At 44.6% G+C, this 22628-nt stretch overlaps 1 protein-coding gene across 5 annotated transcripts in view; it reads right to left on the minus strand.

Moving 5' to 3' along the window:
- Positions 1-22628, minus strand: part of LOC115645285 (GTPase IMAP family member 8-like) — a 38900-nt gene that overhangs the window by 11269 nt on the left and 5003 nt on the right. For 3 of the 5 annotated variants that reach the window (XM_030549695.1, XM_030549696.1, XM_030549697.1), the window contains 2 exons: positions 8904-8991; positions 2720-3472 (listed from right to left, as the gene is read on the minus strand). In XM_030549695.1, coding sequence (XP_030405555.1) covers positions 2720-3472; positions 8904-8937 — 787 coding nt within the window. In that variant the 5' untranslated portion in view covers positions 8938-8991. Of the gene's footprint in view, positions 1-2719; positions 3473-8903; positions 8992-19316; positions 19414-21267; positions 21370-22628 lie in introns of those variants that run through there. The other 2 variants (XM_030549698.1, XM_030549699.1) reach the window with 2 other exon arrangements.

Raw genomic sequence — 22628 nt, forward strand, 5'->3', positions numbered from 1 at the left:
ATTTGTAATAAAAATATAAAGTGAGCACTGTACACTTTATATTCTATGTTGTAATTTAAATTGATATATTTGAAAAGTGTGGAAAACATCCAAAAATATTTAAATAAATGTATTCTCTTATTTAAAATGCGCTTAACTGTGATTAATTTTTTTAAGTCCCTTGAGAGCCCTAGTTCTCATTTTTATAATTAGGCTAGAAGATGAACTAGGGAAGGAGGAGACAAGTAAGGAGGGTGTGCCTGGGTATGACAACTGGCCATGTGTGCTCTAACACAATTTCAGTACAAGGGCCTCAGTTCACTGGGAGGTTTCAAGTAATGGAGTACAGAGTCAGGGAAATGGTAGGACCATCCAGTCTAATAGTTCTTTCTCCAGAATCTCACCTTTATATTTTGTTAGAGGCGATCCTTGTCTCCTCCCCACCAAATAGAAATTAATTTATCTCTGCAGTCAGTGAAAGCAACCTCACAGGCCTGTCTACAAGTAAGTGACATCAAAGTGAAGGACACTTCCATTAAAAGCCTCTCAGGAGTGTGACAAACTGGTTGCTTAATGGAACTAGTCATTTAATATTGGTGGCATTGAATTGGATTCAGTACATTTGGGAATATTTTGGGGGTAATTTCAAGACCTGTTTGCCTGATAAATTGATCTCTTGTCAAGATTTCACCGTATGTGAGGTTGATAAAGAGCAACTGCTAATTTCATTTACTGACCCTTATCAAAGGTTCTATACTGGGCTGCTCTGCACTAGAAAGTTAGCTTGACCCAGCTCCATGGCTCAAGAGTATGAAAAATTCACACCCTAGAGAGAGGTAGTTAAGCTGACCTGAGCTCCAGTGTAGACAGCGCTAAGTTGAGAGAAGAATTCTTCCACTGATCTAGTGATCACTTCTCAGAGAGGTGGATTCACTGCAATGATGGAAGAACCCCTCCTGTCAGTGCAGTAAGTGCTGTGACAAAGTTCCTCCTCTACCTTGGTGGGTCCTGCGCTTATTGGCAGATTTGCTCACCTCAGTGATCTTCCTCTCTTGTGGAACCCACAGTCTGGGTCAACTCCTGTGTCTGATCAGGAGTGGGGAGGTTTAGGGGGAACCCGGGCCCGCCCTCTACTCCGGGTTCCAGCCCAGGGCCCTGTGGATTGCAGCTGTCTATAGTGCCTCCTGTAACAGCTGCATGACAGCTACATGTCCCTGGGCTACTTCCCCATGGCCTCCTCCAAACACCTTCTTTATCCTCACCACAGGACCTTCCTCCTGGTGTCTGATAACGCTTGTATTCCTCAATCCTCCAGCAGCACAGCCTCTCAGTCTCAGCTCCTTGTGCCTCTTGCTCCCAGCTCCTCACACGCACTTCCTCTCCTCTGGCTCCTCCTCGCCTGACTGGGGAGAGCTCCTTTTTAAATCCAGGTGCCCTGATTAGCTACTTTAATTAGAACACCTGCAGCCAATCAAGGCAGGCTATCTTAATTGGCCCCAGGTGCCTTGATTAACCTGGAACAACTGCCATTTGGTTACCGTGGTACTAGGGATTTGTTTAGCCTGGGGCTAACATACCTGTTCCTCAGTACTTTACTGTAGCCATTTGGCCTTGCCCCATCATAGTGCCTTTATTGCCACTGTTGCATTTCTAGTGTAGACACAGCCTGAGATAGGTGTGGGTCTCCGAGTGGCTCAGATGCAGGATTTAAGGACTAAGCATGTTTGAAAATGTTACCCTTAGTCTCCAGGTGCTACAGGAAAACAAATGCTTATGAGTCTGTCAGGTGACAGAGCAGCAAAATTCCTCATGACTTTCTAGAGTCTAGGGAAACAATTTAGAAGTCAGTTTGCAATCTGACATGTCAGCAGAAAAAGCCAATATGACTGGGCTGCAGATGCAAAGTGTCCACGAGCAGAGAGGGGAGAGAGAGCCCCTAGGGCTCGGAAAGTGATTACAATTGGAATATTGAATTCAGATCTCAACACTTCCTCACCAGGCAGGGTAAGTTACAGGGGTTCTAGCGAACAGCAATAAAACTGATTGGTGTTTTGGGAGGATGGACTTGTTGGGTGGCTCAAGGATTTATAACCAAGAATAATGGTATTATACTGAACCAAAAGAAACTGTAAGGTAACAGGAAGCCTTCCGAACAGATGGAACCATCTCATAAGTGATAAAAGGCCCATAAAAAAAAAACTTGCATAAAAACTAATCTGAAGAAAAAAAAAAAAAGAGAATGTAGAGTAGAGAACAATCCAACATTTCCCCAATATACACATTCAATGTGAATTAGTAGGTCTCTTCCATCCAACTCTAATTTCATTGACACTATGAAATCTGGTAAACACACACAGGAGAACTACAAAGGGATGCAACTCAATCTCAATCACTGGGATGGTGCTGAGCACCTGAAAGACTGGGCTTGTCTACACTACCCACTGGATTGTGATAGACTGCCAAGCACTCTCCTGTCAACTCTGGTAATCCACCAGAATGAGGAGCACAAGCGTAGTAGACAAGAGAGCATCAGCTGATGATTTATTGCAGTGAAGACACTGTGCTAAGGAGATCTAAGTACGCTGACTTCAGCTACACTATTCACGTAGCTGGAGTTATGCATCTTAGATCGACCCCACGCGATAGCGTAGTTAAGCCCTAAGGTACCTAACATACAACAAAAGTAGGTTTTGTTGACTTCTGTCAGCAGTGTTGTCCCCCCACCCCAAATGGGATTTACCTGGTTCCCCGGATGAGTGCTCTTCCTCTTGAGATCCTTCCTGCATATCCATTTCCATTCCATCTTCCACTTCATCCATCTCATCTTTACTTTTATCCATCTCATCTTTTTTTTGAAGCTTCTCAGGTGCTTTACACACCTGATATTTATTCCCCTCCTCCACCATACGAGCAATCCTAGTCATCAGCTCGTCAACCTGGGCAGCCCATTCCTCCCTTGTAGGTTTATTGTTAAAAGCGCAGTATCGGCCATCACACTGTTGGATCAGCTGCAGAAGTGGTTTGTTATCTGGGTGGAAGATATACTGCTCCAGGGCTCCACTCCTTAAGTCTTCTTTGTAGGTGAATAAGACGATCATGTGCTTCATGGCCTCGGGACCAAAAATCTCTTGTACTCTCCTCACAGCATGCTGGTCTTCCTCAGTGAACTTGCCCAGCTGGGTCACCAGTACCAGAGCGTAGGGGTCTACAGAGGAGAGCTTGACACTGCGATTGATCTCACTGGTGGTTTGTTCATCAGCGTCCTTGGTGTCAAAAATAGCAGGCATGTCGATAACCACAACCTTCCTTCCATTCCAGGTCCTGCTGCCTTCACCACATGTCTGAATAATGGGTGTTGCCACCAGTATGGGGGACTTAAACTTCTCCTGCCCAAGGATGGTGTTTCCTGTCGCACTTTTCCCAGCTCCACTCTTACCGACAAGGATGATCCTTAGAACTGATTCCCCAGTGAGTTGGCTGCCACTCCCTGGCCCTGTTGGGAACAAGTGTGACAGATTCAGAACATCACTGCACAGGTACCAGAGAGGTGGCAGAGAACTAAGATTTGTGGCCCTGTGCTCACATTTGGCTTAATGCTTTGACTCTCTATGGGAGGGTAAATGGGCAGCCAGGGGCTACGGATCAAGTCAGTAAATCCTAAAGGTCTTGGATCCAAATGACTCCTGCAGAAAGTGAAGTGAGCTCACGTCTCATCCTAGTGAACCTTTATACACTGGGAAAACAATCGCACAGCACAGCACTTTGCACCATCTGGTTAGGACAGACCTAGGACAGGAGGACTAGGGAGGGCTGCATTCAGGACTAACATCTGTTAACGGAGCTGTGTTTGGTCCCAGGCAGATGCAGCAGATGACTGGAGTTTATTGGCACAGCCATGGGGCTAAGACTGGAGAAGCGGCGGATGCAGCAACTTGGGGCTGGTTTGTAATGAGGCTGGAACAGAGTTAATTGGGGGTAAGGAGGGAAGTATGGAGTCCCAGGATTGAAACAGGAGGGGCTGCTGAGAGTTAAGACTGAGGTTCATGAATGGATCTTTAAGACACATTTGCATGTCACATGATTCTGTGCCCATTGTAAGAAGTGAAAGATTCTCGGGATTGTATTCAGTTCCAAACATGAAACCAGCATGAATGGTCATGAATTGTGCTACTGCTTGGCAAGAGTAAAAAAATATCCAGTATCTAGCCAGCTGTTTAGGATAAACCGATGGACAAGGGAACAGGGGGGACTGCAGTTCAAGACTGACATGCATAAGCAGAGCCCTGTAGGAAGCCCCAGAACTGAAATAGGAAGCTGGGTGGCAGGCGAGAACCGAAGTTCATAAGCCAAGCTGCAAGAAAATTTTGCTTATCACCTGAGAGCACTGGCCCATTGCTCTTGGTACAGTGGTGGATGTTTTGTTTAGCAGTGTCTTGTGTTGTTAAGAGATGATGGAAGACTGGCAGTCTGTGGAGTTGTGATAAGGTAGATACATGTGAGCTGGAGTCATGGCGAAGCGTCTATCTATGGTTGGAGGAGTAGATATTACGTACTGGCAGGTGGTTTAACTTCTCTTTTGTTTGCTTTTGTGGGTTTGTCAGTTATGTTGTGTGTAGGAAACTAACTGCTTCACTGAAAATGTTTGTGTATGAATCTCTAGGTTTGTAAAGGCGTAAGTGGGAGCGGAGTGGTGCGCAGACCTTTCAGGAGAAAGCTAGAGGTGCAGATGCCAAGGAGAAGGTTATATGTCAGCAGCTGCACATGACCCTTAAGAATGGCCATACTGGGTCAGACCAAAGGTCCATCTAGCCCAGTATCCTGTCTGCTGACAGTGGTCAGTGCCAGGTACCCCAGAGGGAATGAACAGAACAGGGGAATCATTGAGTGATCCATCCTGTGTCACTGTTTTCCAGCTTCTGGCAAACAGAGGCTAGGGACACCATCCCTGCCCATCCTGGTTAACAGCCATTGATGGACCTCTCCTCCATGAACTCCTTTTGAAAGCTGTTATATAATCTTGGCCTTCCCAACATCCTCTCTGGCAAGGAGTTCCACAGGTTGACTGTGTTGTGTGAAGAAACACTTCCTTGTGTGTTTTAAACCTGCTGCCTATTAATTTCATTTGGTGACCCCTAGTTCTTGCGTTTGAGAAGGAATAACTAGCACTTCCTTATTTACTTTCTTCACACTTTCTTCATGATTAGAGATCTCTATCATATCTCCCCTTTATTGTCTTTTTCAAGCTGAAAAGTCAGTCTTAATCTCTCCTCATGTGGAAGCTGTTCCATACCCCTGATCATTTTTGTCGTCCTTTTCTGTATCTTTTCCAATTAGCATTTTTAAAGATAGGGTGACCAGATATACCCACATGTTGAATACTGTGTGCAGATCATATATTTATATAGCAGTAACATGATTTCTGTCCTATAATCTATCCCTTTCTTAATTCTTCCCAGCATTTTGTTTGCTTTGACTGCTGCTGCACAGAGTCCATGTTTTCCAAGAACTATCCACAATTACTATAAGATCTTTCTTGAGTGGTAAGAGCTAATTTAGACTCCATTTTGTATGTATAGTTGGGATTATATTTTCCGGAGTGCATTACTTTGTATTTATCAACTTTGAATTTCATCTGCCATTTTGTTGCCAAGGACCTGATTTTGAGAGATCTCTTTGTAACTCTTTGCAGTTTGCTTTGGCTTTAACTGTCTTGAGTACATTTGTATCATCTGCAAGTTGTACCACCTGCAAGTTGTACCACCTCACTATTTGCTCCTTTTTCCAGATCATTTATGAATATGTTGAATAGGATTGGGCCTAGTACAGATCCCTGGGGAACATCACTATTTACCTCGCTCCATTCTGAAACTCACCATTTATACCTACCCTTTGTTTCCTATCTTTTCACCAATAATTGATCCATGAGAGAACCTTCCCTCTTATCCCATGATTGCTTACTTTGCTTAAGAGCCTTTAGTGAGGGTCCTTATCAAAGTCCTTCTGAAAATCTAAGTACACTATATCCACTGGATCCCCTCTTTGTCCACATGCTTGTTAACCCCCTCAAAAAATTTTAGTAGATTGGCGAGGCAATTTCCTTTAAATCTTTTTTTTTTTAAAAGGATATCTCCTTTAAAAAAAACAAAAAACAAACAAAACCAATGATGTTGACTCTCCCCAACAAATTATATTCAACTGCGTGTCTAATAATTCTGTTCTTTACAATAGTTTCTACCAATTTGCCTGGTACTGAAGTTAGGCTTACCAGCCTGTAATTGCCAGGATCGCCTGTGGAGCCTTAAAAAAACCCACAACAACAAAAAAAAAAAAAAAAAACCATCACATTAGCTATCCTCCAGTCATCTGGTCCAGAAGCTGATTTAAATGATAAGCTACAGATGACAGTTAGTAGTTCTGCAATTTCACGTTTGAGTTCCTTCAGAACTCTTGGGTGATACCATCTGGTCCTGGTGACTTATTGCTGTTTAGTTTATCAGTTTGTTCCCAAACCTCCTAATGACACCTCAGTCTGGAACAGTTCCAGATTTGTCACTTTCCTTTGTCATGCACAGCTGAACAAATTTTATGCATCAACAACAGTTTATTGTTGTGAGCTGGGTTAAACTTTGCTATGGTTCAAGTTAAAGCCTTGCTCTTAAGGTTGTTGTAAGAAATATCTACGGGTCCACACCTATAACAAGGCCTAATAGAATCTGCTCAGAAATTAGCACCATGTGGATTCCACTGGCTTTTGTGACCAGATTATATATATGTGTGTGTGTGTGCGCGCGCGTGCACACACGCATGAGCAAGCACACAGAAATTGGAACAGACAAAAACCTCAGAGAGAGAGAGGGGTATGAAAGCCAAGCAGTAATGTGTAAGCATAGTGTGACCGAGGGAACAGTTAGAGAGAGAAGTTGTGGGTATGTTAGCTAAAGAGGCTTTGAGTTTTAAGCTAAGAAACTGCTCCTGTTCTTGGTTCCTCCTGCATTCAGGGAAGCAGGACTTTGAACAGTCTTTGTTGTAGTAAGATGAGGCCTGAACTGAAGTAATGGTCAAGATGTTGCTAAGCAAAGTTAAGCTGTGAGCCAGAGGCAGGCCTTGCTCACAGAAGTTGGCAAGAGGAAGGCTGCTAAAGGCCTGTATACATGTATAAGCACTAGTAAGATGAACGTGTGCCAGGACAGCACCAGAACAGCTGGGTATGAACACAACCCAGACAGGTAACAAGGAACAGGCAGACCCAGTCTGAAGACAGTATAAAAGGACAATATGATGCAAAGACAATATGGTGGATAGAAGCTGTACCTTACTCATCACTCCTGATGCAGTGATCTGTTTGCACCTCTGTATAAGAATGTATCCTTGAGTGGGCATCTTTGTCTGGCCTAGGGGGTAGTGGCAACTCACAATGGACTGGCTCAGTCAATGGGGGAAGGGGCACATAGTCATAGCATGTCCTGTAGAGTCTGCGGGGAAACTATTACTGTGCTTAGTTTGACAATAAACTGGCCGGGTGCCTTCGTACCTTATTGGAGTCTGTGGTCTTTGGGGGTTCTCTCAGGATCTGCTGTGCCAGTGATCTGCAGAGCTGGGGCAGTTCACAGAGGGAACACACATGCAGCCAACTGTTATCAGCACTGAACAGAGCAGAGCACCACATCGGCAGAATCTGACAACGCTTGTAAACAAATAAGACTGTACAAAAGAGAACACTACACCCCACCAATTTCTACTTCCAACTGGAACATCCCCAGAGCCCTGAAATTTGACGAGCTGCTAGGGTCAAAAAGGGGCAACACTGAAGTTAGCAGTGGGATCCAGTTTCCAAGGAGAGGGATTGTGAGGGATATTCCCATTGAATCAAGATGGAGGCGATTGAAGTAATCAAAACTGGCCAGAATAAACCCCAGCCTGAAACATGAGCTGGAGACGTCACAGAAGGTATTAACGCAGCATCTGCGGGTCAGTCTGAAAGGGCTCAGAGGTGATTTGCAGTCAGAAGTGAGATCGCTGTTGCAACAGCAACTACAAAGTGGACAGATTGTGAAACCACGTACAACATCCCCAGGCTGGAATGGTGACACTGATTGCTCACAGAATTATAAACATGTAATATTGGAAGGGGCCATAATAAGGCTTCTACTCCACTTTCCTGCACTCAAGTCAGGCCTAAGTAATGGTAGACCATTCCTGACAGATGTTTATCTAACCCGTTATTAAAAATTAATTAAGGGAACAGAAGGAAAGGGAGAAGACAGATGGAGGCTGGGAAGGGGAAAGAGACAGAATGTTTTATACCACTTGAATTCTGACCCAAAGAACAGTGGAAGAGGACAGCAAGGGAAGAAATCTTGGGAGAGGAGATAGAGTGATGAGATTACCTTTGAAGCCATCAGAGTGGGCAGCAGGCCACCAGCCCTCCTCCTTGGGCTGTATGCTACTAGGAGAGGCACATGGCTAGCTCAGTTTTCTTTATTTCTTTTCATGGGGGGAGGCCACGGGAGATTCTTTCCCCCTTCCCCTCCAAGTCTGTCTGAGAAGGAATTGCTGACCAAGAGTGACCCTCCTCCTCTGTCCAGAGACAGCAGACTGGAGGAAGGGAAGGGGGTGGGGGGAGTTATGTACTGGCTCTCCAGGCTGATCCTGATCAGTTTTCATCTCTCTCTGCTCAAGCAGAATCTAGTCCAGGCAGAGTGAACCAGTGTCTGAATTCTAGTCATCACTGAATCTCTGCTGTGAGAGCTGCAGTGACCATGTCTCCCATTTTAGATATAAACCCAGTACTTGGGCCAAATGGAAAGACTCCCCTTGATTGATTTCAGTGGCCAATGGATCAAGCCCGTATTGAGCAAGTGCCCAGTTGTCGAGCAATTCAATGTTGTATTCAGGGAAAGTTATTACAACAGATAAAACCTTACCTTTAGGGTGCCCATGTGTGATGGGGAAAGACATTTTAACAGGCAAGATGTTCAATCTCACTGTAATACTCAGTATGTCACTGGATTTCTGAATAAAAGAAAGAGGAGAACATGTTATTTACTAGCTCATGTTAAAGGATTTAGTCATAACAGTTTGAATTTAGCACTGCCCTAAAATATATGTATATGCAGAATGCATCTGTCATGCAATAAAAGCATTCCTCTATTTTTCACATGACTACTTTAATACACAGTGAGATGATGTGTTGCAGGATGAAGCTGGTCCTTTAAGAGGAAAGAGGCCCATGCACCTGTGATTCCTCAGCTGATTTCCAACGGGGCTTAAGAGGATACCTGGGCTGTAGCAGGAAGAGATCAGCAGGAAAATCAGATAGGAAGCAGCAAGAGAAAGCTGCAGGAGACCCACTAGGGAAATCAGAGCTCTGAGGAGAACTGGAACAGGGCTGCTGGTGTGAACTGAGCACAGCAGGGGACCCCTGATGAGTAGAAGGCTCAGGCTACGTCTACACTACAGCATAAAATAGAAATTATTAAAACCAGTTTTATAAAACCAATATTATAAAATCGATTTTATGCATCCACACTAGGGCACATTAATTCGGTGGTGTACGTCCATGGTCCTAGGCTACCATCGATTTCCGGAGCGGTGCACTCTGGGTAGCTACAGTAAAAGAATGAGACCAATAACTTCGATTTCCATCCACACTAACCCTATATCGATATAGTAATATCGATTTTAGGGTTACTCCTCTCATTGGGGAGGAGTACAGAAATCGATTTTAAGAGCCCTTAAAATCGATTTAAAGTGCCTTGTAGTGTGGACGGGTACAGCGTTAAATCGATTTAACGCTGTTTAAAATCAATTTAACTGTGTAGTGTGGACCAGGCCTCAGGCAGTGGCCTTTTGTGAAAAAGGGAAGCAGAGTGTGGAAGCAGGATGGTCAATGCTGGAGGGATATGTGCTGAGCAGGGGTAGGAGGCCCAGGCAGGGGACCTGAGCAGTGGAACACTGAGGAACCCTCAGGGTCATAGGTGCTGACTTCCCCTCTGCCCGGTGAGTGCTCCACCCCCACCTGCCCCTGGCCCCACCCCTGCCCTGCCCTGCCTCCTCCCCATAGTGCACTGCATCCCTACTCCTCCCTCTCCCTTCTGGAAAGTCCTAAGTGCTGCCAAATAGTTAGACAGCTGGGGCCAGAAAGCTCTGGGAGGGAGGGGGGCAGAAGTAAGGAGGGGTGAGCTTGGCTGCCAGTGGGTGCAGAGCACCCACTAAATTTTTCCCCATGGGTGCTCCAGCCCTGGAACACCAATGGAGTCGGTGTGATGGGTTGGATCACAGAAACCGCCTCGGGAACTTCCAACTCATGTGTTGAGACTACTTCTGCCCCTGCTTTCCCTGCCAGCTTGGGACTCTGACTCCAGCACCCTGCCTTGCTGAGCCAGACATGCCAGTCTGCTCCAACACAGACCCAGGGTCTGAACCATGTGCCCCAAAGCTGCAGACTTAGCTGAAAGTAGTTTAGGAAGTGTTCCTGTCTCTAACACTCAAATGCCCAGCTCCCAATGGGATCCAAACCCCCAAATAAATCCATTTTACTCTGTATAAAGCTTATACAAAGAGTAAACTCAAATTATTTGCCCTCTATAACACAGAGAAAGATGCGCAGCTGTTTGCCCCCCCCTCCCATGTATTATTACATACTCCAGGTTAAGTAAAAAGTGATTGCATTAAATACAGAAAGTAGGATTTAAGTGGTTCCAAGTGAATTACCAAGCAAAATAAAATACACAAGTCTAAGTCTAGTACAGTAATAAAACTGAATACAGAAAGTCTCACCCTCAGAGATGTTTCAATAAGTTTCTTTCACAGACTGGATGCCTTCCTAGTCTGGGCCCAATCCTTTCCCCTGGTACAGCCTTGTTCCAGCTCAGGTGGTAGCTAGGGGATTCCTCATGATGGCTCCCTCTTTGTTCTGTTCCACCCACTTATATATTTTTTGCATAAGGCGGGAATCTTTTGTCTCTCTGGACTCCCACCCCTCCTTTTCAATGGAAAAACACCAGGTTTAAGATGGATTCCAGTTCAGGTGAAATGATCACATGGCACTGTAAGACTTAAATACCCACTTGCCAGCACACACATATACAGGAAGACTTACAGGTAAAACACAGCCATCTGCAGACAATTGTCCTGGTCAATGGGAGCCATCAAGATTCTAAACCACCATTAATGGCCAACACTTTGTATAATTACAACAGGACCTCAGAGTTATGCTACATATTCCTAGTTTCAGATACAAATAGGATGATCACACTCAGTAGATAAGGGTTGTAATGATACCTTACAAGAGACATTTTGCATGAAGCATATTCCACTTACATTATATTCACACTCATTATATGATTTTATGAAAGTATACTAGAGTGCAACATCCCAGTTGGCACCTATGGCTCAGGGTGAAGATATAAGAAGAGAGCCAAAGACAGAAGTCCTTGTATCAGAAGCCTGGTATAATGCGCGACCTGTTCACAGACTGACTAAGTGCCAGTCACAGAGCACTCATGCAAACACATCCTGAAATTAAGTGGTACAAAGCTTTCAGATATCAAGGATGGTACAAAAACATCCCCGAAGGATAACAGGGACACACTGACCCCTCCTAAAAGATAAGGTCAGGATGACAGGATGCAATACAAATTTTTTGATCAAACCAACAACATGTTCAAGGTCACATCAGGGAGCAATGCTAACTTCTTTGTATCAGGGTACAAAGATCTGTCTCAGAGGAGTATCTCTGGCCGGCCTAGGAGGCAGTGGAAAGTCCCACCACTGACTGAGCTGCGTCCACTGTCAAGGGCAGACATGTCTTAGTATCCTTATAAAGGATGCCAGGTGCTATTGTGCTTCATCAGCAATAAACCTGACCTTAATGGATCTTGTGGTCATTGGGTAGTTTGGTCAAGGTCTGATGTGCCAGTTGTTTGTGCAGGGCTGGGGAAGCAGATGGATCTAAAATGCTTAATTCAGACCAACTTTAGAAGACTAGTAGTGATCCTTTGTCAGCTAGTTCTGCTAATGAAGTAGTAAAATCCTAACATGAGCCCAAGCTCGAGAGAGAGAGAGAGAGAGAGAGATGAAAATCTGTAAGCTAGCATTAGTTGAATACTACAGGACAGTTTGGAAAAAATTCCTTCAAATTCTGCTTGATTCAAACATGTTCAGAGATTCCTAGACTCTAGGACTAGAAGGGACCTCGAGAGGTCATCGAGTCCCATCCCCTGCCCTCATGGCAGGACCAAATACTGTCTAGACCATCCCTGATAAACATTTATCTAATCTACTCTTAAATATCTCCAGAGATGGAGAGATTCCGCAACCTCCCTAGGCCATTTATTCCAGTGTTTAACCACCCTGACAGTTAGGAACTTTTTCCTAATGTCCAACCTAAATCTCCCTTGCTGCAGTGTAAGCCCATTGCTTCTTGTTCTGTCATTGGAGGCTAAGGTGAACAAGTTCTCCCTCCTCCTGATGACACCCTTTTAGATACCTGAAAACTGCTATCCCATCCCCTCTCAGTCTTCTCTTTTCCAAACTAAACAAATCCAATTCCTTCAGCCTTCCTTCATAGGTCATGTTCTCAAGACCTTTAATCATTCTTGTTGCTCTTCTGTGGACCCTCTCCAATTTCTCCACATCTTTCTTGAAATGCGGTGCCCAGAACTGGACACAATACTCCAGTTGAGGCCTAACCTGCGCAGAGTAGAGGGGAAGAATGACTTTGTGTCTTGTTTACAAGATACCTGTTAATGCATCCCAGAATCACGTTCGCTTTTTTTGCAACAGTATCCCACTGTTGACTCATATTTAGCTTGTGGTCCACTATGACCCTTAGATCTCTTTCTGCCATACTCCTTCCTAGACAGTCTCTTCCCATTCTGTATGTGTGAAACTGATTGTTCCTTCCTAAGTGGAGCACTTTGCATTTATCTTTATTGAACTTCATCTGGTTTACCTCAGACCATTTCTCCAATTTGTCCAGATCATTTTGAATTTTGACCCTGTCCTCCAAAGCAGTTGCAATCCCTCCCAGTTTGGTATCATCCTCAAACTTAATAAGCGTACTTTCTATGCCAACATCTAAGTCGTTGATGAAGATATTGAACAGAACCAGTCCCAAAACAGACCCCTGTGGAACCCCACTTGTTATACCTTTCCAGCAGGATTGGGAGCCATTAATAACTACTCTCTGAGTACGGTTATCCAGCCAGTTATGCACTCACCTTATAGTAGCCGGTAGTGGTGCGGAACTGGGGCTCAACCCTCCTTGAGAGCGGAGGGGAGCCACAGCGGCTCACCACACTCCGTCAGCCCGGGGCCCGCCCCTTGCTTCCGGGCTGGGCGGTGGCCCACTGTCACTTAGGGCTCCGACGCTCTGCTACAGGGCTGAGCAAGCAAACAGTCTAGAAGCCCCGGCCCTGGCTCAGGGCGGGGCAGCAAGCGACTCAGGGCTCATGCCCTTCAGGAGGAGCTGAGCAAACCACCACCATGAATAGCCTCCTCACGCCAAGGGAGGGGGAGTGCCACCCTTGGAGGGGTGGCAGGGGGGACGCAGGCCCTCCCACTCCACTGCGTTCCAGCCCGGGGCCCTAGCAGCAGTTAACACCGCTGACGGTCAGTGGGGAATCCTGACCGAAACGCACCGACATCGGCTCAGGTGAGTCAGCAGCCTGACTGGAACCGGCTGCCCCCGGGCCACTTCCAACCTCCCCCTCACTGGGTACCTACCATCCGCCGGCGTCGTCTGGTGGGTCCCAGACCATGGGTTCCTCTGGATACCGGGTGTCGGGGGTCCGGTCCACTTCTCTGGGTACAGGGCGTTGGGAGGCTCACACCTCCTCTGGGTACCGAGCATGGGGCAGGCTGGGCCCAGCGGGACCTTGGGCCCCAGCAACTGCCTTCTCCAGTAGCCTCCTCTCAACTGAGCGCTGGGGCCAGGCTTTTATACTTCCTGTCCCACCGCTTGACTTCCAGGGGGCAGGGACAGGCGGCAGTGGCTCCGCCTGTTCTGGCCTGTTCCGCTCAGGCACAGTGGGGAATGAGGCCCCCTCGCTACATAGCCCCATCTAAATTGTATTTGCCTAGTTTATCTATAAGAATATCATGCGAGACCGTATCAAATGCCTTACTAAAGTCTAGGTATACCACATCCACCGCTTCTCCCTTATCCACAAGGCTCGTTATCCTATCAAAGAAAGCTATCAGATTGGTCTGACACAATTTGTTCTTTACAAATCCATGCTGGCTATTCCCTATCACCTTCCAAGTGTTTGCAGATGATTTCTTTAATTACTTGCTCCATTATCTTCCCTGGCACAGAAGTTAAACTAACTGGTCTGTAGTTTCCTGGGTTGTTTTTATTTCCCTTTTTATAGATGGGCACTATATTTGCCCCCTTCCAGTCTTCCGGAATCTCCCCCGTCTCCCATGATTTCCCAAAGATAATAGCTAGAGGCTCAGATACCTCCTCTATTAACTCCTTGAGTATTCTAGGATGCATTTCATCAGGCCCTGGTGACTTGCAGGCATCTAAGTTTTCTAAGTGATTTTTAGCTTGCTCTTTTATTTTATCTTCTAAACCCACTCCCTTCCCTTCCCACAAGCATTCACTTTGATATTTGTGATTTGATATTTGTGAACATAGATGTGAACAGATTTTGGTTGCCAAAGTGTATGAACAACAGCCATTGGCCAAACCAACAAATTCACATGTAAACCAAGGTATTTTTGGATGAACAGGAGTATTCCTCATTTGCTGTATATTCTTCTTTCAGAAAAAGAAGTCATTCTGTCAAGGAGCAGAAACACTATCATGTGACAGGTGACAAATACCACACCAGCAGTAACAAATAATTACTAACAAACAGAACAATTTGCAAAGAACTCAAAGCTAAGAATTGTTTATCCAAGATTGGCATTTTGTACCCCAAAGTAACACCCTGGCACCCGATGTTCACCAGTGTTCTATAATTGCAACAAATCTTGTCCAAACTATGTCATGCAAGGTGTCAATGGAAAAGTTATGGTTTGCTGAATGTGATTATCCTATTTGTATGTATGTTTCATTTTTGTATCTGAAGTTAGGAATACTGACTATGTACTAATATTTCAAATGTGTCTGCTCCTGGGTAACACCCACACAGTAGTTTACATCCAGCCTAGCCAGCACATTGAATGGACTATTCAAGTTAAATGATCCATCCACGGAAGAATTTTATCCTCACCTGATGGATTTTCCTGTAGATGCTTCAGTACATGAATAATGGCAGCTATAACTCATTGAAACATGGAAGGGCATATGACTAGATCATGTGATACTGGAGTCCATTTTTTGTCTTTACTTTTCCACAAACTCTGCTGGGGACTTCGTCTGAAACAGTGAAGTTCCCCCCACATGGAAGAAGCTATAAAAGGGGGAAGTGAAATCACTTGGCCTCACTCCCACCACAGCTCAACACCTTAGGAACTAAGACTGAACTGGGAAGGTGGTCTCAGGCTGAAGGGATTACTAGCCAGTGTATGGAAGCTTGGAGGACTGATTGTACCATCAGGGTGAGACACTGCTTGATTCAAATCCTGTCTAGTGACTAGAACTTAGATTTCAATTTTATTTCTTAGGTAAACAACTTTGATCTGTATGCTATTACAATCACTTAAATTCTATCTTTCGATAGGTAAAGCAGCTTTATTTTTTTAAAACCTAAAACAGTGTTTTGTTTGAAGTGCAAAGGGAAATCTGCTCAGGAACAGGGGCTGGTGCATCGTCCTCTCCACACTGAGGGAGGGGCGCACTGGGTATTAAACATACACTGGTCAGGCTTTTGACCAGGTCAGGATGGTATAGCTCTGGGGTCCTAGGTTGGGGAGCTGGTGGAGGGGGTATGACAGGCTGGAGCCTCTGCATAATAGTCAAATGACAAGAAAACCTTTAGGGATCAAGTCTCACTTGCATTAAGGGCCCTTTTATACTGCTCTGGCTTTGTGAAGTGGGCCTTTACAGTGGGAATAAACATCATTCACTCCTAAATCAAGGCCCCTTTATGCTGATTGAGTTGTGTAAAGAGGATTTCATGTAAATGAGAATCAGGCTACATATTTTAAAAACACCAAAACACAACAACACTTGCTTTTTATATAAGAATACAGAAATCAGTTCTTTTCATTTTGCATTTACAAAACTCTGAAAACCGATCAAGACTCTCTTTTCGAAAGTTGTACTAAAAATATCATTTGGGCTAAGATTCTTTAATCCAAAAATGCAGCCTGAGCAAGTATTTATACCTAAAAGATAAGCTCCTAATGGCTAAGATATATAAAATAGAACAGTTACAGAGCCTTTAATCGTAGCACCACTGTTATGCAATGGAGCTGAATTACCTAGTTCCTTAAACTTACTCTTTCAAAATACGAGAAGTGAGATATATAAAAATAGTTATTGTGCTTGTTTTAATTATAAAACAAATTACAGATGTTCAAGTTCTTGCAACCCATCACAGTAACAACCTGAGAATTTAAACTTCTTAAATATTTAAAGTTCAAGTCACAAGGTCCTGATGACATACATCCTAGAATACTCAAGGAGCTGACTGGGGAGATATGAGCCATTAGTGATTATCTTCAAAGAGTCATGGAAGACTGAAGACTTTCCAGAAAACTGGAAAAGGGCAAATCTAGTGCCTATCTATAAAAAGGGAAATAAGGACAACCCAGGGAATTATAGACTAGTCATCTTAACTTCAGCACCAGGAAAGATCAATTGGCATACACCTAGAAGATAAGGTAATAAGTAATATAATCAGCATGGATTTGTCAAGAACAAATCGTGTCAAACCAACCTGATAGCTTTCTTTGACAGGGTAACAAGCCTTGTGGATGGGGCAGGGGGAAGCAGTAGATGTGGTATAGCTTGACTTTAGTAAGGCTTTTGATACTGTCTGACATGACCATCTCATAAAGAAACTAGGGAAATACAACCTAGATGGAGCTACTATAAGATGGGTCTATAACTGGTTGGATAACCATTCCCAGAGTGGAGTTATCAGTGGTTCAGTCAAACCACAAGGGCATATCAAGTGGAGTCCTGCTGGGATCAGTTCTGGATCTGGTTCTGTTCAATATCTTCATCAATGATTTAGTTCATGGCATACAGAGTGCACTTATAAGGTCTGCGGATGATATCAAGCTGGGAGGGGTTGCAAGTGCTTTGGAGGATAGGATAAACATTCAAAAATGATCTGGACAATCTAGAGAATGGTCTGAAGTAAAGAGGATGAAATTAAATAAGGACAAATGAAAAATGCTCCACTTAGGAAGGAACAATCAGTTGCACACATACAAAATAGGAAATGACTGCCTAGGAAGGAGTACTGCAGAAAGGGATCTGGGGGTCATACTGGATCACAAGCTAAAGAGGAGTCAGTGTAACATTATTGCAAACAAAAACAAAACCCACAAACATTATTCTGGGATATATTAGCAAGAGTATTGTAAGCACGACACGAGAAGAGATTCTTTCGCTACACTCCACGCTGATTAGGCCTCAACTGGAGTATTGTGTCCAATTCTGGGTGCCACATTTCAGGAAAGACGTGGACAAATTGTAGAAAGTCTAAAGAACAGCAACAAAAATGATTAAAGATCTAGAAAATTTGATCTATGACAAAAGATTGAAAAATTTGGGTGTGTTTAGTGTGGAAGAGAGAACTGAGAAAGGGACATAATAGTTTTCAAATATGTAAAAGCTTTTATGAGGAAGAGAAAGAAAAAAATTGTTCTTCTGAACCTCTGAGGATGGGAGAAGCAATGGGCTTAAACTGCAGCAAGGGAAGTTTAGGTTGGACATTAGGAAAAACTCCCTAACTGTGAAGGTGGTTAAGCACTGGAATAAATTTCCTAGGGAGGTTGTGGAGTCTCCATCATTGGAGATTAAGAGCAGGTTGGATAAACACCTTTCAGGGATGGTCTAGATAATACTTAGTCCTGTCTTAAGTGCAGAGGACTGGACTAGAAGACTTTAAGGTCCCTTCCAGTCCTATGATTCTATTGTTCTAAAAGACGCTTTTTAAAATGTGTCAGATGTTTACATAATACAATGTAATGGTTCAGCAGATAACATACTATTTTATCAACTCTTTATGTGGATTTCCCCCTAAGACATTGTGAAACTCACAACAAGGCTTAACTCTTGGTTTGGCAGAGGTTTCAGGCCAGGATATGACAATACATGCCACATGTACTGCAGTAGTAAGTGATAATAGGACAAATTTAAGAAAAAGTGTAGGGAGATGTTAAGAATGGTGAATGTTGATTTTAAATTGCTATTACCATCAACATCTAGAAAGGAAATTCACAATGCTATATTGAAAAAGAATAGCACATCTTTCATTGAAATACCCCTTCCAGTAATGTTATATACAGTAATTATCAGACTTGAAAGCAGATATAAATTTAAATGGAAACAAAGGAGAAGGGGGGACTTTGCTGACTGGACTCTGATTTGGAGCACATGGCTCCTGCTGGAGACTGGTAAAACAGTTTTTTACCAAAGGGTCTGATTCGAAGCCCATTGAAATTAATTGGAGGCTTCACAGTGAAGACAATTGGCATTGGATCAGGCATTTCATGTATATCTGCTTGAACAGACTATGGCTAAGGGGTCAATTAGGCACTATGGTCATCTGAAAATCTACTTGATATAAACAGAATGTTCCCCAGTCATCTTGGTCAGCTTTATTGTAACAGCCAGTTATGTTGCCACGATGAAAGAAGGCTAATGTCCATCACATTTCAGTTATTTAATAATACCCTTTAAGTAAAAGGAACACTTGGCTATTCCTCAGAAATCGGCTCCTGTTTAGGACAATGCACAGAACTAAAATAATTTGGGTGAATTAACTTTGGTGCTTCTGGCTGAATTGAGTCATATGAACGTGAAGACAAAGTTACATCCCACTAAACATACCACATCAATGTCACCAAAGCCCAGGTATGACCCCAATATCTGAAGCCACTGCAGTGGAGAAGGGGAGAGGACACTTCTCATTAGACAAGCTCACTTGGCTCTAGCAGAGCCGTTCATTCCCCAGCATTGGGGACATAACACCTCCTCCCCAACAAAGAACAGGAGCAAGAACTTGCCACCCCTGAGCCTGCTGAACAAAGTAGAAGCTGATTGTTCCTGGCAAAGCCTGGCTTTCAGAGAAAATTGGCAGAAATCGGGGGTGGGGGGTGTTAAAACTTCTAGATAAAGTATTGAGTAAAGGGAGGGGAAAAACAGCTAATGGTACAAGAAGGGACATGAGAAAACTGGGGAAGCAGCGGCGGTGAGGGTTTCCCACCTGAGTGGCACATGGCTGGGGCCTCCAGGATGGTGGTGCCCCGTTCCTGTTTTCAGATGGTCCCAGTCTGTCTAGGCTTTTGGATTTTCTGCTCTAGGGATTGCTCCAAGGCTGCTCCACCCCCACTACCCATACCACCCTGCCCCTCCGGGAGGCCTCCGCTGATCCCAGTGCCCCCTCCCCAGCAGCACCACTCCAAGCCAGAGAGGCATGCTCTCAGCACCGGGAGATGTGTTACCCAGAGAGCACTGTTGTGTATTTGGTTGTCATGGTTTTTGTTCCTATGGCAACTGCTTGTTTGCACTGATTGTGAAAGTGAAACTAAAAATCGTGGCTACTCTGTCCAGGCCACCAGAACCTTTTGATGAGAATATAGAGCAGTGGCCTGTGTATACTGAGCGTTTGGAGCTTTTTGTTATTGCAAATGACATTACAGAAGAGAAGAAGGTGCCAATATTCTTAAGTGTTGTAGGGGCTAAAACCTACTCCCTGCAACACATCTTACTACACCCTGTTAAGCCAGAGACCAAATCTTACAGTGACATTGTGGAAATCCTGGGATCCCATTTTTCCCCCAAAACCACTGGTAATTGCTGAAAGATATCGGTTCCACAAAGAGACCAAAAAGAAGATGAAACAGTTGTACAATTTGTAGCAATTGTAAAAAAGCTAGCAGAACACTGTGAATTTACAGAGATGTTAAATGATGCCCTGCATGACAGGTTAGTGTGTGGCCTGCACAGTGAAGCTATACGGAAGCGCCTACTGACAGAGGCTCAGCTTACGTTACAGAAGGCTGTTGATATTGCTGTCTGCATGGAACTGGCTACAAGGGAGGCGCAATACATTGGTGCATCCCCTAGGGTGCAAAAAGTGTCACAAGAACCTACTCACAAAACTGTGCAGAGTCAGGAATGTTACCGCTGTGGTAAGCTGGGTCACCAGGCATCAGAATGCTGGTGTAAGGACCTGGTGTGTCGACACTGTGGCAAAAAGGGACACATTTGGCGTGCCGGTAAACAAAAGAAAGAGGCCTGTGGTCTGGCCGACAAACAGGGGAACCCTGCATACCCTAGAGCAGACCCAGGATGATCAAGGTGACACCTCATCGCAAGAGGAAGTGCCACTGCATGTTTTGTCTTTGGCAGTGGGCTCACATGAATACTGGGTAACCCCCTTGTTGGATGGCAAACCTATACGCATGGAACTGGACACTGGTACAGCCGTCTCGCTGATCTCAGAGACTGTGTATAAGGAAAAGCTACAGCATCTTCTGCTTAAGGCAACAAAAACTGTTCTGAAGACGTATACGGAAGAAGCTGTGCCCATGTTGGGTGAAGCTCAATGGACTGGCTACTATATTGCCACTGTTTGTGGTGAGAGGTAATTGCCCAGCCTTAATGGGTAGGTCTTGGCTTGGGAAGATTCAGCTCAACTGGGCAGAAGTACACTGGATGACTAAAGAAGCAAGCAGTCTAATCCCTATACTAAGGAAACATGCTGCTGTTTTTGGAGATGATTTGGGAAGTATGAAGGAATCACTGACATTGAACATTAAACCTGACAGTCCACCAAAATATCTGAAAGCCTGAACTGTGCCATATGCCATCAGGCCAAAAGTTGAAGCAGACCTGGAGCGCCTAGTCATCAATGGAGTCCTAATACCAGTTACCCATAGCCCATGGGCCACTCCTATCTTCCCAATAGTGAAGAAAGATGGTTCTCTAGATTTGCAGTGATTTTAAAGTCACTGTCAACCCAGTGTTGTGTGCAGAGCAATACCTGCTTCCCCGCATTGATGACCTCTTCGCAGGCCTGGGGGGGGGGTGGGGACAAAAGTTCAGTAAGATTGATCTGAGTCAAGCATATTTACAGATGCACATCGATGAAAAGTCCCAAGAACTGTTGACTATTGTGACTCATAAGGGGCTTTATTGATACTGTCACCTACCGTTCAGAATAACGTCTGCTCTCGCCCTTTCCCAGAGGGCTATGGACCAGATCTTGTGTGGCTTGTCAGGAGCTCAGTGTTATCTGGATGATATCCTGGTCACTGGAAGGAATGAAGAGGATCACTTAAAGAATTTAGAGGCTACCCTACAAAGGCTGGAAGAGTATGGCCTACGAGTTTGCAAAGACAAGTGTGAATTCTTCAAGTCCTCTGTTGAATATTAGGGACACATCATTGATGCTGTGAGTCTTCATAAGGCCTCTGCAAAAGTTAAGGCTATTGTGGAGGCTCCCCCTCCTTGAAATGTAAGCCAGCTGTGCTCGTTTCTAGGACTACTGAACTATTATGGAATAGTCATCTCACAGTTAGCCACACTGCTAAAACCACTTCATGAGCGCCTTGGGCATAACAAGGCCTGGAATTGGACTGAAGCCTGTGATGTTGCATTTAACAAAGCTAAGGATGCATTGCTAAATTCTGAAGTTCTAACGCACTTGGATCCATCCTTACCCCTACAATTGGCCTGCGATGCCTCCCCTTATGGAGTGGGAGCAGTTGTGTCACACATTATGCCTTCGGGAGAAGAGAGACCTATTGCTTTTGCTTCACGCACTCTAAGCAAAGCAGAAACTAACTAACTATGCCCAAATCGAATGGGAGGCATTAGGAATTGTTTTTGGAATTCAGAAGTTTCATCAGTACCTGTTTGGGCGGAAGTTTAATCTTCTCACAGACCATAGATGTCAATTTTTGGACCCTACACAGGCATTCCCCCATTAGCTGCTAGTCATATGCAACATTGGGCATTGCTACTTTCAGCACACACATATGAAATCAAATATCGGAAATCCACTCTGCACGGCAATGCAGATGGCCTCTCAAGGTTGCCTTTGCCGGTCAATCAAGAGTGTGCCCAAAAGGAAATCTACTTTGAACAGGTAGAGAATACACCCATCACTGCTACTCAGATAAAGAAGGCAACTCGCGTTGACCCAGTATTGTCCCAAGTTATGGACCTAGTGATGCATGGAAAAATCTCGACAAACCCTCTCCGGTCTCACCCGACCTTGTTACCTACATGTCCAGGAGGATGGAGTTATCGGTCCAATCCGGTTGTTTGTTGTGGGGGAGACGTGTCATTATTCCACCACCACTGAGCTCACAGATGTTAGAACAGCTACATTCCGGTCACTGTGGAATTGTGCGCATGAAGGAAATTGCACAGAGCTATTTTTGGTGGCCTGGATTGGACAGTGCTATTGAAGAGAAGGCAAAAGCTTGTATGTCATGTCAGGGTGTGAGGAATGCACCCCAGTGGGCACCCCTACACCCATGGGACTGGCCTGAAAATCCGTGGCAAC

Source organism: Gopherus evgoodei, chromosome 2 (assembly GCF_007399415.2).
Source record: "Gopherus evgoodei ecotype Sinaloan lineage chromosome 2, rGopEvg1_v1.p, whole genome shotgun sequence".
Lineage (NCBI taxonomy): Eukaryota > Metazoa > Chordata > Testudines > Testudinidae > Gopherus > Gopherus evgoodei.